This window comes from Temnothorax americanus, unplaced genomic scaffold, assembly GCF_048541705.1.
Source record: "Temnothorax americanus isolate GAGA-0224 unplaced genomic scaffold, ASM4854170v1 Scaffold20, whole genome shotgun sequence".
Taxonomy (NCBI): Eukaryota; Metazoa; Arthropoda; class Insecta; order Hymenoptera; family Formicidae; genus Temnothorax; species Temnothorax americanus.
This window is the reverse complement of record NW_027509339.1, coordinates 2,379,949-2,395,072: the sequence shown is the minus strand read 5'-3', so window position 1 is coordinate 2,395,072 and position 15,124 is coordinate 2,379,949. Positions and strand designations below refer to the sequence as shown.

The 15,124-nt window shown below is 33.6% G+C and overlaps 1 protein-coding gene across 2 annotated transcripts in view; it reads left to right on the top strand.

Moving 5' to 3' along the window:
- Nachralpha4 (nicotinic acetylcholine receptor alpha4) overlaps positions 1 to 15,124 on the top strand; it is a 168,119-nt gene that overhangs the window by 70,938 nt on the left and 82,057 nt on the right. For both annotated transcript variants that reach the window (XM_077406027.1, XM_077406028.1), the window contains exon 4: positions 3,210 to 3,319. In XM_077406027.1, coding sequence (XP_077262153.1) covers positions 3,210 to 3,319 — 110 coding nt within the window. The remainder of the gene's footprint in view (positions 1 to 3,209; positions 3,320 to 15,124) is intronic.

Genomic DNA, 15,124 nt, shown 5'->3' with positions numbered 1-15,124 from the left:
CATGAGAGAAAACACGCAGAAGAAGCTTGCTCGAGTATTCGCCGACCATACACAGAGAGAAATGTTTCTTTAGATTTAATAAATTTTCTTAAATCTAAAGAAATTTATGCATTGGAATAGTCCAACCGAATCAGTGTTTAAACTACACATTGCAATTGTTTGACTTTTCAAATAAAATGTATCTTTACCTTAAAATAAATCATCTCTCAAAAAGAGTTGAATATTTTAACTTAAACAATTTTATTATTTTGGCTAAAGTATTGCACTATTGTACTTAAATTACATTTATGTTGAATGAAATAATTTCATTATTTCGACTAAAGTAATATACTATTTCACTTAAATTATAATTTTGTTGAATGAAACAATTTTATTGTTTCAGTTAAAGTATTGTACTATTTCACTTAAATTATAATTTTGTTGAATGAAACAATTTTATTGTTTCAGTTAAAGTATTGTACTATTTCACTTAAATTGTATTTTTGTTGCATTAAAGGCCGATATCACAGTCTTCGATTAACGTGATCCTCCGATTAAACTCACTCTTCGTCTCTTTCTAGGGGGACAGTTAGAAAGAGATGCAGAGTGAGTTTAATCGATGGATTACGTTAATCGGAGACTGTGATATCGGCCCTAAGGAACTCTCTTACAACTGCTAAAAATAAATTTATTATATTGATTAAATAATTTAATTATTTCAATAAAAAATTCGTTCTTTTAATTAAATAATTAAATAATCTAATTCAGTAACAGAGAGAATTTTAGGGATTTATTTGAGAACTTATTTTATTTAAATACTTTCTAAGGTTGAGATAGCAGAGAATAAGACGTTAGGCGTTTACATCTATTGTAGTGGAAAGTAAGGCAGAGAAAAACGTAAGTTGTAACAGGCTGTTGTATACAATAGCCTCTTGTTCTCTGCCATCAGCCTTACTGTGTTAATTAATTTAATTGCAAATAAAACATTGATGCAGTTTGATAGATATGGCACAAATTGAAAAACAAATATATTGTTATTAGAAAAGTGTTGCTCTTAAAAAGTAATGTAAAAAAATATATAAACAAGACAAAATAAAGAGACAAAATATATTAAAATATAAATATTTTATTATACGAAAATATTTTTCAGTGTTTTTCAACTACTTTCAATATTGTATAAGATATTTAAATATCTTCAAATTAAAATATAAATTATATGTTGATATAAAAGTAACTGTGGCCATTTTTGTTATTTCAACATAATTACAATAAATGGTAATTTTTAGACTTTTACACATTATAACATAAATAAATGGCATTGGACAATGTTTTTAGAGATCTCACAACTGACAAATAAATGAACGAGAATATATGGTAAATCAAAAACATACTTTAAACATTTTGCAAAATGTTAGTCGCCAATGTTTCCTAAGATCTTCCAACTTACAAATTAATAAATGAGAACAGATGGTAAACTAAATACATATACTTGAAGCATTTTAATCGTATAAGTATCAAACTTTAATCGTATAAGTATGTAATGGCTAGCGCGAAGGAAATATCCGTGAGAGTGCGATCGCACAGAAACGTCGGTCAGTCCCGTCAGAAACTCTCGATTCTTCTCAAACACTTTTCACGTTCGCTTCTTTGTTTAACGGCACACGGCACACGGCACACGTTCGCTGACACGTTCGCGGTTTGCACACGTTTGCACCAGAGATGTTATGTTCGCGACGTTGCGTTTCTGTACGCTACTACAGCGCGTGGTGGGGGGCTACGTGGGGGTAACGCACACGACTCGGCCTGCTCAGCCAGCTTCGGGCTGGTATAGAACTGTAGAACAGCTATCAGCCGGTAACCAGTAACGCGTGGTAACATGTATGCTATACTTACAGCACGGGAAAGAAAGAGACAGCAGATCATATGTCTGCGCTCTTCTATACGCAAACCTGGCTGAGTTTTCATCTTACATTCTTTGCCATTACTTCTGGATTTTTAATCAGATTTAACGGTTATTCCAAACAGAACATTAATTGTAAATAGTAACACTCTTATTTCGATCAAACATATTTTATATTATTTTTATGTAAAGAAATGTTTTATTTCATTGAGTAATATTTAGTGTAACCAAAGAAAATGTTTTTTCATCGAAACATATTCTTTCAAACAATCGTGTTTTTTCTATTAAACAAATGGTTTAATGTAATAAAATTACAAAATTTCTATTCAACAAAATAATGTTTTACTTAAAATAAATTTGTTTCTCTGAAATAAATATAATCCAAACAAATCGAAATCACGAATGTAAAGAAATATTTCTCTCTGTGTGCGGAATAAATTCTCGCTCGAATCGGAAAGCTTTTTCAGGGAAAACGCCGAACGAGAAATATTTGCGGGGAAAAGTGCGATGCGCTACTGTCTCTCGGGTTTTTAGTCCGTGACGGTAACCTTCGGGGAATGTGGCTTTTTACCACTTCACAAAGCAACAGAAATCATTATCATAAGAAATTACGTTTGGGCTTTAGGGTGACAACTGGCTGGAAAAGAAGAAAAAATAAAATGTAGATTAGAATTATCCAACTTGTACTACGTTGCATGCAGTTTATCGCATATTAATATTTCAAATGAAATACTTCTTAAGAATTGACTCACCGAATACATGAACTCCTCTTTTCAATAAATTATAAATAATGCAAAATATAATATAAGTATAATATTTGTAAATAAGTGAATGTGCAATCTATATAATCGATGATAATCCGCATTATCGCATTAATATCCATTATACCTCTATATCGTATTGTTTCATATTAAATTATTGGCCATAGGGAATTTTCCCCACAAATTTCGATGTCATTTATCATGATTTTCAATTTTCAACGTTATATGTCTCTGTAATTAAGTTCCAAGTTAAAATTACGTTAAAATAATACTTCGCTTGACTACTTGTGCGAAATTGACTGAGAAATATAATTCTGTTAACCATGAAGCTTTGTTTACGAAAGATTTATTACTTTTTGTTCATAAATTATTGATACCAGAGTATTAAACAAAGAATCTGTTATCATTTTAATAATGATGAAAAATCACCATTATTTTTATCATGAATGGATTCGCTGTTCCATTTATTTGCAACTTCATATTAGTCGTATTGTATAGACTACGCGATTTAATGACACGCAGGAGCATATCAATAATATGTTTATATTTGTTGTATTGGCTGTTTCAAGTCATGGTACGACTACAAACTACGGTGGGAGCCGAAGGAGTACGGCGGAGTTCACATGTTACACGTGCCGTCCGATCACATATGGCGGCCCGACATAGTTCTCTACAACAAGTGAGTTCATCAGCTGCGTCTTGTTTCGGATTTTGATTAATGTGGATACACATTGATCTGGTATATATCGTAGTGGCACAGCATGCTGCCGAGAGAGAAAGAGAGAGAGAGAGAGTGAGAGAGGCAGAAAGAGAAATGGAGAGACACTGGGGGTCGAGCGAACACACGTTTAACACATGGTGGGTTTTGCGTGGGACGCGCGATGCAAATTACGATCAGTGTCGAAATATTGTGCACGCGGTTCTTTTTTTTTTATTGCACACAATATGACAATCCGCGATATTGATCGCATGCTGATTTTAATTAAATTTCATACGGTATGTTATTTCATTTAGGATAAATTGAAATAAAAATAACGATTTATGTGTTTACAGCGATTTGTAACTATTTAATTTAATTTGATTTATAGTAATAATAAATTTCAAGAATCGAAATAACTGCGATTTATCATTCACAATGTTAATTATTTAAATTAGATTGATAATTTTTTTCTTTTTTAATCGCAGCAAAAATAATATTAGCTTTCTATAACATGTGTATATTTATTTTTTAATTGTTTTTTGTGTAATGTAATTTTACGCTACCGATGAATCTAAATTAATTTAAATTTGTAACCCCAGTAAATCGATAGTGCATGTGCGTACCGGTATGTAACTGTTTGCGATGAATAATGAAACTAAACGAAAAACGAGTGTCCACTCGACCTCGACAAGAGAGGTACGATTGTCGTGCATATTGCATTTCAAAGTAGGACGGTATATTTGATGCGGGCGGTACAACTCGCGCCGCGGCATCGTTTTGAAAGTTACGGAAAAATGTGAAGCATTTCGATCGGCGGCGATTTTAAGGAAGCTCGTGAATCTTAAAAAAATATCTTTAAAATAAGTCTCAATCAGATCATTAGTAGTATGTGAAAACCACTTTACGCGCGCGTTTTATTTATTTAATATCGATTACATATAAAAAAAAATGTTGACACGTTAGAAGAAAAAAGTTATGTTAAAATATAACATATGTATATAAAATAGACGCGTGTAAAATGTTTATATACTTCCCAGTTTTAATGGAGACGCATAGCTAAATAAAAATTATTTTTTGCAGTAAATGTATTGTGTGTAAGAAAACTATTTATAGGTATTATTAACAATTTTTGAATGCAGTATATAAATGCTGAATGCTGCAAATAAACGCAGTATATAAATTATCGTTTTATTGACTCTACCAGGAACCGATATTCTTCATTAAATAAATATATGCTCATATTAAAATGTGACTAATATGCTAAAGTAGCACATTACAATATATAGAGTTTTGTCAATAATCCTACAAATCATACGCGCGAAATATATTCCAGTGAAGTTATAAATATTTTCATGAGCGCAATAAATATGAAGACGAAAGATGAAAATTTATGATGATATAGTAATATGGCGAGATACATCAAAAAATTTCTATCTCAAAGATTTCGACGACTTCACGTGCTTCCTCCGAGCCTTTGCCGAGTACCGAGTGGCCGTTGAATAAAACATGCGCCGAACGTTCTGCTACTACGGGCAATAACATTATTTATTGCGCAATAAATCGTCCCGAGAGAATTTTTACCATGATAATTGAGACACTTCCGGCACACTCTTACCGGGTATAGAACGTTTGGCACGCATGAATTGGCCTCGTAACTGCGAAGAGTTAAAGCCGCGAAATTGTGCGCGCCCTCTCGCTTGTAATTACATACCGGGCCCTCAACATTCCCCACCGACATTGTCTTCACATATTTGCGTAACTTTATACGCGAGCTTTTTCGTCAGATTGCTATGGAATTTGTAATTGGACGTACATTATTTCGCAATTAACGCTTTAAATCGCTCTGTCGCCGCGAGTGTCAAAAAATGTAAAGGAATGACTCGTTCATGAATGTCGACGTTCGGGGACGTTAAAGAGATTGGAATGATATAATTTCGGTGTTACAAACGACCCAAGATATATTTATTTGCAGCTTACATTACGGTTGTAATATTACTTAGTTCACTTATATTATTATAAAATGCGATTGTATATTATCGATTAAGAAAAATGTCGAAAAATCGAGTTGTTCGATTACAAATCCTGTGTTAGCTCACGCTCGTGACAGGGATGCGAGCAATGTAGTCATCCCATAGATTATTATTCATATCGCATGAAACATGGGCGCTGCGGCGAAACATTTGCGCGAACGGGCCCCGATAAACGAGGCATCACGACCGCAGGGAATCGCGAAGAAATGTTATGTGCTGAACAGCCTCAATTCTTTCGTTAAATAAACAATTAATCACGGATTTATTTATTTACAATCTTACATGGATTTATTCGGGATACAATGAATCGAGAAGACAACGCGATTGTGTGTGTGTAGGCAATCACTATAAAAAACAATTCTCGATTATATCTCTCGATACATTAAACGAAGATTCGTGTCTGTTCTTCAAAGCGGTGGTAAAATTGCACGACGATCTTTCGAATCAATATCCCGTTTTTATACCTAAGTGATAAATAAATTGATCGCCTCTGTAAGTATTTATTATCTATTTCATTATTAACATTGCAAACAACATTATTATCGCGATTAATATCTTGTTTGATTATGCATTCAAACGCGTGACAAGATTTTGTAAAATTTAAAAATGAGGTTAAACTTTCCTATTCGTATTGCTCTATTGCTTCCTATTCTATTGCTTGTAATTCAATTTTCTTAATATGCGTATTTTTGCGACGTTTTCCTGCATTTTTTCTCACTCATCTCTTTCTTTTATATATGATATAACAAAATATTATTATGAGAATAACGGTCAATAATCCTCAAACTGTAAGAATATCCATATTCAATTATGTGAACAGTTGTAGATATATATATATATCTTTTCATTCATATACGAAAAAAGTTGAAATCGACAGGCTCTAATTTCAATCAAAACGGAATGATAGTGATCAAATTCTAATATTAATCAAATGTTTGATTGCTCTGGCGTAATATTCGGAGGTTTTAATAATAGAAATCCATATATATGCCACCAGAGCATTCGATGTTAAACTCAATATCCGAGAGTATTTTTGCTTTTGAAACAGATATTACAGCTTTTACTACACTTTCTTACTATTATACAGCCGCAAAAAAATGATTTTTCCGCTGTATAATAGGCAAAGAAAGAATTCTATCGGTTAAATAATTTACTCAGCATTTTATGTCAATTTTAAACCGTTAATAATTCGCGTACAAGTCTGCGCTTTTCTGTATTCGAGGTGAATGCATCGTTGATATCGAATCTACATACCGTATAGATCGTGAATATTAAGCACTATGGATATAAAGCGGAAAGTAAACGTTGTCCGTACCTGCTCACGGAATATTTCAAATATCGCGATGTTAAAACGCGCACTTGTTTCCGATACAATACTATTTTTAAAAAAAATTAATCACTCGTCGCGTAGCATTAAACGAGTGTCGTTTGCTTGAAAAACAATTGAATTTAGATAACAATGTATTTCACTTTTTCGAGATTTCTAATATACGAGGGAGCACTCAAAAATTCTTGGGATTATCTTTTAAAAAGTATTTCAAAATGTACTTATACAGGTCTGAATTTGTTATCTCCTTTGAAGTGACTCCCCATGTGACTTAATGCAACAATCTCCACCTCCCGCTTCAGGAAACATTGTCGAAATTCTTCTTTCGGAATGCTAGTAAGGATTGCCAGCGATTCTTGAATCTTATTGAGCCAATGTCAGTGAAACGCCTCCCTTTAAGTTGCTATTTCATTCGTGGATAAAAAAAAATTACAAGAGGCGAGGTCGTCGCGTGAGTAGGGCGGGTGGGACACAGTTATCATTTTATTTTTAGCAAAAAATTGGTGAACGCTCGAGGCCGTATGAACAGAGGCATATTGTCGTGATGCAGGAACCAATCACCACTCTTCCACTTTTCAGAACATTTTTGCAAGCTTTTATGCAATTGTTTTAGTGCATTCAAATAATATTGCTGATTTATGGTTTGTAAAAACGAGGTTCAACGAGAATCACTGGCAGCTCTTAACAGGATTCCGGGAGAAGAATTTAAATAGTGTTTCCTGAAGTGAAAGGGGATTGTTGCATTAATGATTGTGTTACATTCGAAGTACTCTCTATATAAATCATATGGGAAGTACTTCGAAAATGATTGAAGCTTCAAATCTGTAAGTACACTTCAAATATTTTTTAAAAAATAATTTCGGAAACTATTGTGTACCCCTTCGTGCATACAAATTTTTAAACGTTTTTTAAACAAAGTTGATGTTAATGACAAACAATCTTAATAATAATCTAATAGTGGAGAGCATCTACGAAAATACTATTTCCACCTTTTGTTAGTATGAAAATATTTGTGCCATTAATGAATTGAAAGGCAAAATATTTTTTTCTTTTCTTGGTAATAGCACGTCGTTTAGTAAAAACACAGTCTTCGATCCCCAACAATAATCGGAAGGCATTTCTTCTCATAAATGCCATTAGTTCACTGATTATTTTACGTTTATTTGCCATGGCATGTTACTCTTCGAGTATAATTACATTAAAGACGATGGATATAAAATAATTCGATAATAATAAGAAGTGTTAATTATTTTGCATTAGCACATAAATTATTCAATGAGTTTATTGACGTATAAACGAAAATCGTCATTTTCGTGCAAATACATAGTTATTTTCTTCTACATTTACACGCGCGTCTTGCTCCCAGAAAAAAAAAGAAATGTTCCATGGTCCACATAAACAATTCTCACAACAACCAACTAACTCGGCGGCCGCCAGTTTATTGGAGGCGCCGTCAGAAAGCGAGTTCCGGCCAGATATCGGACCTAAAAAATGGACGAGAGCGTAACGCGTCCTTTCGGAAACGACACACCTTTCTACGTGAATTCTTTCTAAGCTATGGTTTACGAGTAATCTGGATAAGGTATCAACGTGTACGTATATATCCCGGCTGGAGGGAGATTGAAATTTTCGCACGTTGAAATTTAAGCGGCGGAGACTCGCGCTATCTTCCGTGTCCACGTTCTCGGGGTGAGAAACGTTTTCAAAAATTGAAACGCGCCGCGGAGAGATACGCGGTAAATTGACGACTTGATATAAAAGAGGTCGTATAAGTGTGTCATGCTCTCGGGAAAAATCATTTTTCGTTGAAAAAGTCTTTGTGCGCGCGCACCGAGGTCAATAGCATTGTAAAATCTTGCAGGTGCCAGTTACGAGAACATTTATGAACTGTAGAATGTGTGAAATCCAGCCCGAGATCCAGCCCCTTCATTTTTATCGATAAAGTAAAATATATTGTTTATATAGGCAGAGCCTATAGCTGCCCTTAGGACTTTAATTGAGAGCTTATTTCACGCTGAATTCTCAATTACGGCACGAAGGATGCATTATTGCTCGGGAGTAAAGGCTTAACTAAATGAACCTTTTTATCACATATTTAAGAGTCTGCGCGGTGTGCGAGGTGAATTTATTGAATGGTTAACTTAATTTATTCGTCATTTGATTTTTGCGAGACCCGGTTTTCTCGTGAAAGCTATGTTAAATCTCGTCGCGAAATAAAGTTGAGTTTCGCACATATTTGCATTCATTGCGAGTCGCCGGCTTTAAAGGTTTCCCATTCACCGTATCCAAATATTCTCATTGGGCGTACCGTAAACTCTGCCAACAAAGAACCGGCCGAAATGTGATATCGCGAATCTTCGTGAAAGCATTACCGTGTGTGTTGCGATTATATCATCTCCCCGCCGATTTTATACATTGGATCGTATCTATCTACGTAAATAGGAAATATAATTTTAACGTTACCTCTATATATATATATATGCTGCTTTTATTCATTCGTAGGATATTTTATATAATAATAGAGAAGAATTTAAATTTATGATATTTAATATTAAACTATTTATTAGAAGTTATATATATGTAAAAAGTATTTTTACAAAGGAAATATCACGAAAATTTCGATCTTATGATGGTACGGGAAAGGTACGGGTAGCTAAAAATTTGAAATAAAAGCAAGATTAAGTGCGTCGCGGCAATAACTGTGAGATAAATGGTGCTGCTTCTTGCAACAGACATAATATTTTCTCAGCTATTATGCCGGTTGTCCAATTTGTTGGTAAACTACCTAATAGTTAAATCATTCTATTACCCGTTGATACTTAAACAGGCTTCTATTTCACGTTTTTATTTAATGTTTCACAAAAATCAAGACTTATGAGTTTTACATATGGCGTTTCAGATATTTCAATTATGAAGGAATCGTAACGCGGCGCGATGCGATCAGTCTGACAGGAGCATAAAATCGTTATGGCGATTGTTTACTCGATTTTAACGCGAAAAGTTACGAACACTATTTTCCGTCGCGTTCTCATCGTCGAGTATGGAACACCATTCTGTTACGTTAATAAAATTTTAACGCGGAGACATAATTTCAGGCGAAGCGATAAAAGCGACACGTTATTTCGCGGCGATCGAAACATGAATGCATATTGCGCGTCGGTATTCAAAGGATGAATTTAGGGACGAAGTTGCGATCAATAATCGTATAGTTAATTGAAAAAGAGCCGCGTATATAGAATGCGAAATTATTGTCGCTGTCTGCGTCGTTTGGAATGAGATATCGATTATTCCGCCACGTTCGCAGACACCAATCAGACTTAAATTATTGTTAGTTTGTATAAGGCCTATAAAAAATAGTTTATGTCCGACATTTTGAGATAAATGAAGAATAGAGTTTATTTCGTAATTTCTATTTGCAAAATGATCGAGAAACAGAGTGGGTTGTTTGAAAGATTTTTAAATATATCTCATATGGCTGAAGTCTCTGAGTGAAATACTATATACTACATAAATTAGACTGGAAACTCCGTTACTCGCAATCTTTTTCAGCGTGTAGTATCCCAGCGGTAGATTTCTGATCGATCGATATTGCACTTAATGTCTTATTATCTATGACTCTTTTGCAGCAATGCCGTTTCTCGAAGCGAGAGTATCCGTTTTCAATTATAATGCATTAACTATGGCGCGAACTCGATCATGAAGTTGCTGAGTTATTACGCCGTGCCAGGTTAACGGATCACGGCTGTATAATGAAGCAGCGATATACAACGATTAACATGCTTTACACGAAAGCGGGTGAATTTACGCGCGTACGTCTCGTGAATCCCTGCGTTGCCGGTATATGATCGCGCGTTTACACAGTCGGTGTAATACCATTATATATTAGCAGATTTGTGTTAAATCAAGCGTTGCATATTCGATAAACGTCATGTTTACGTCACCTCACGCTCTTGCGCAGCCCGGGCTCTAGACGGGTTGAGAGAGACGCGATCTGTTTGATAACCACTATAAATTTATTCCTATGCATATGTGTATAAAGTCGGACATTGTGAAAGACTAATTACTAAAACATTATAGAGTCGACGCTATTGTCTCGCACTTGCATCTCGCGCGCTATTGTTTCTAAAAATATATATTTCGCGCAATATATAGCAAGTTGCATAATAAATTTTGCGGCGTTATGGAAATATTAAAATATCTTGAGCCATTGAGAGCGACACTTGCAAGTCGGACGGCAGAGGGTGGTTTCAGCATCATAAACGCAAGCGTAAATTAGATCCGACGCGGATCGCCGACCATTGTCAGCGTGATCGCATAGTGGTTACCGTGGGTCCGGGACAGCGTTATTATATTCCGAGACCGGTGTGAAAGGGGTTGAACTCGCCTCAGTCGCGAATGTCCCGAGGATTCCACATCAGCGACGGGATTGACGATACGTGCTGCCAGATGCACGTAGCATGAAATGCGAGATAACATACCTACGCACCTTCATAGTTGCATACATAAACACCGCGCGTCTTCATGAATCGTTCAACGGCGTTTGCATAGGGTGACGAGCTTGAAAATACTCGTAATGTTCGTGTTGGTTTTATGCTTAATTTTTAATTCTTTATTTTTCGAGAAGGGATAATACGAAGGAATGAAGGAAGCATAATTTTATAAAAATGTATGAGGGTATAATTAACTAGATTTTAAAAACCTTAATTTCTATAACTGCATATAAGTCAAATCAGTCAAAAAGTATCAAGTCTTATTCTTTTTTACGCGAAATATTTTATATTGTATTAATTATTAAATTGTCTAGAAATTGTGTGTCAAAGAATTAACATACTGATGATTACTAATAATGAAATCTTAAAAAAGGACAAAGATGGTAATTAGGACATTTTTGGTTTATTAATTTGTTAAAACTAGTGAATCAAATTATGATGTTTGATAACAGAAATTAATGTTTAGTTATTGTATATATAAAGAAATATTGGTAAGAGGCACCTAGAAACTCATTTCATTAAAACAGAAATAATGTATCATAATTGGGGGGCGATACAAACATTAAAAGGTTTCAATGCACGAGATATAAAGTCGAGCTGTAGCACTCTCAAAGCGAATTTTCGAGTTAGAAAATAAAAGGATTAACTCTAACAAACGAAGTTAAGAGATTATAGCAACGCTTGGAGTTCATTTTACAGTCGTTCGATACAGTTGTTAGATACAGCAATAACAGTTCTCTTGTCTTTTGATTTCGTAGTACGAAAAAGTAGTCGAGAAAACTGAACATTAAGTATCGTCAAAAAATAACATTTCTTCTATTTATATTTCTCGCTATATCGTCAACAATTTCAATTCTTTTTATATCGACCAATAATGCTTGTTTATTAAATGCATACCACTTTTATTGGAAAATATATTCATTAACTTTTACATCAGTTTTTGCTGGGAGAGAAATGTCGAAATGCTGGGAAGTCTCTCGAAACGGACGATTACAAGTCAAGAGTTCGAGCATGAAACATTAAACGACCGCTTATTCCAAATATACTTTTATTCTGATTCGTATCGAATGATCGTAAAGAATTTCTACGTCACCGTAGCGAGTATCACTATTGCTGACTTTTCTTAAAAAGCGACGACACGTGAATTTTAATAGAAAAAAAATATTTCGCAGAAAATGTGGAGTAGTTTTGTTTCAATTATGGAACTTAGATCCACGTGTTTTTTTTATATATATTTTTACTGTTTTATTTTATTTACTTTGCGATCCCTTGTCTCTCCTTGTACACTTGCCAATTGATCGGCAAACGGAGGAAGGAAGGTAAAGGGAAACGGAAACATTGTTTAATTAAGAGCTTGAGGCTTTTTCCTTCTTCTGGAGGACAGGAACAGTGGATCAGATGACAGCAACGCCAATTTCCTAAGAGGTTCACGTTATTTAGAGAACTTATTGGTTACCCCGAAGAAAACAACGGATCTTGTGTATAAGAACTCTTTCGAACGAACCAAGGAGTGAAATTTAACTGGATTAAATTGCGGTTCCACGCGATGCAAACAGAAATTTTAAATGAATGGATAATTAACTAAGAACTCCTGATGTTGAAATTAACAAATAACAAGGAAAAAGTGATTGAGAGCTTTTTAAAATAATTTATTAAATAATTTATCTATCACTGCTTCGCTAATTTTGGCCCAAAGTAGAGTAAAAACGTATGATAACTTTGTATTGAAATGTTAATTAATTGTTACATAACATAATTGCATTTGATTCTCAAAGCCCACTTTTTTCCTTATTACATTATTGCTAATAATTTTAAAAATATGGGTTTGTTTTCGCAAATATATTTTCTGACAAATATGCTTTTCAAACTTTTAAGCATTTTGGAATAAATTTAACAAAGATACCACAATATTAATTATAACTAAATTAAATAATTAAAATCTCACAATTTCTACGAATTAAACTTTTGATTTGCGAGAAATTGATGTACAAAATTAATTATTTGCAAGCAAAACATCTTGTTTAATGAAACTTTTACTAAAGAAAAATCGAGTTAGAATTTTTCAATTCACGTACTTAGAATCTGTTTCAGAATTTAAATTAAAATTATAATAAAAAGTATCTTTGACGTTCTCTCAAAATTTCTTTTGCATTTTTAAATTTTGTAACAAACATTCAACAAAAGATATTGATAGATGGAATTACTGTCCAATAAATTTGCTCTGCGTGCTTTGAATCTTTTGAAATAGGAACGATGGGGTAAATTCCAATCGTGATACACAGTTGCTCCAACTTTGAGAGTAGCCAAAGGGTGACTCCGTCGAGAAGGTTGATGGATGACGTTTTAATTAAGCCTTAAGATGCTCGCGGTCTACATCAGACGTACCTCCTTCCGCAATTCTGTGCACTTCAAGTAATAACACGATATTGCATCGTTCGAACTTCTTGCACGCATTATCGAGATGAAAGTCATTCACGAGTTCTCACGCCCATGCTTAGCACTCTCGTTGAATTCATTTCTCGCGAGAAAGCTATAGCTTTCTGTCAGCAATTAAACTTGAACGCTTTATCCTATTTCTTATCTTTTACCTTGGAAGTAGTGGTTTTTCTTAAAATTCTTTTACATAAAATTGAACATTTTTTAAAAAGAATTTTACAAGATCAATTAAACAATTAAATTTTTAAACAGTAATAATAATGTTGGGTAGGATAAAAAAGAAGAAAATAACACGTTAAAATTTATATATTAACTTAATCAAAAATTTTTTATTAGAAAAATTCCAGAAAAATATAGTTTTAATTTTAAATTAAAACTTCAAATATACAAGATAGAATGAACATTATTTTAACCCTATATCGCAGAATTTAACGCTATAACTCATTTTTTTAAGTATTTTTTAAATGATAGGATAGGGATAGATGTACCTATCCATTTGAGAAATTGAGTGAATATTATAATAACCGCGGCGGGATCATGGCCTGAGTCTCGCTAACGACAACGGCAATCTTAAACTAGCCTATTAAGTTCTTAAGCGATCGATCTGAACGCACACTCCTCCGAGAATTAATCTCGTCGTCAGTCAACACGGCGGTAAGTGGACTGAGCGCGTCATTACCCTAATAACATCATTCTCCATTTTCTGAATTATTGGAAAATTTTAATATTTACAAATAATTTATATAATTTATATTTAGAATTTACAAACTGTTTTTTATTTTCTTTAAATTAAAGTTTAATTAGAATGATAGCGTAGATTACGCATAATTAAACATTTATTATTCATCGTCTTTAAATTCTCAGTTGTAAAACAAAGCATCTTACAAGAAAGGACGTGTAAAAATGAATAAATTAAGTAAGATAGTAGCAATCCAATTTTCATCGATCAGTTGATTAGAATCACTTGTTCTTTCCATTTTTCTGTATTTCTCTGCTAAATTTAATTATTCATAAAGTATGTGATTGCTCAATTATAATAATTACAGCATTATAAGGTATTTTGGTTTAGAGGGATGTATCCATTGTGTGTAATCCGATGCTTATTATAGAAACCTTTCGCGCATCGCAACAGCTGGACAAGCAGCACGCTTATTTGTTCAACATAACAGTATTGCAGGTGATTAAATACTTTGTGCCACGATACAGCGGGCATAATTATTTCAAATGTACAAATTCTCGTTTATCCGCGTACAGTGCGTAATTTAGAACAGACCATTCGGAAATAATGAAGAATTCACCAATTCGATATTCGATTCTCTAGAAGCAGATAATGACTAACATTTGATCGTAATAGTAAATTTATGCTTGGCTTGCTCTAGCTAAATTAAACTTTAAAACTTTTTATAGAATTTTGTTAAGTTAAATAATTTTGCATATTTTTCCCTTATTAGTACAAAGTGTAATTTGAAAATCAAGTTAATTGTATCTTTTTAAAAAAATT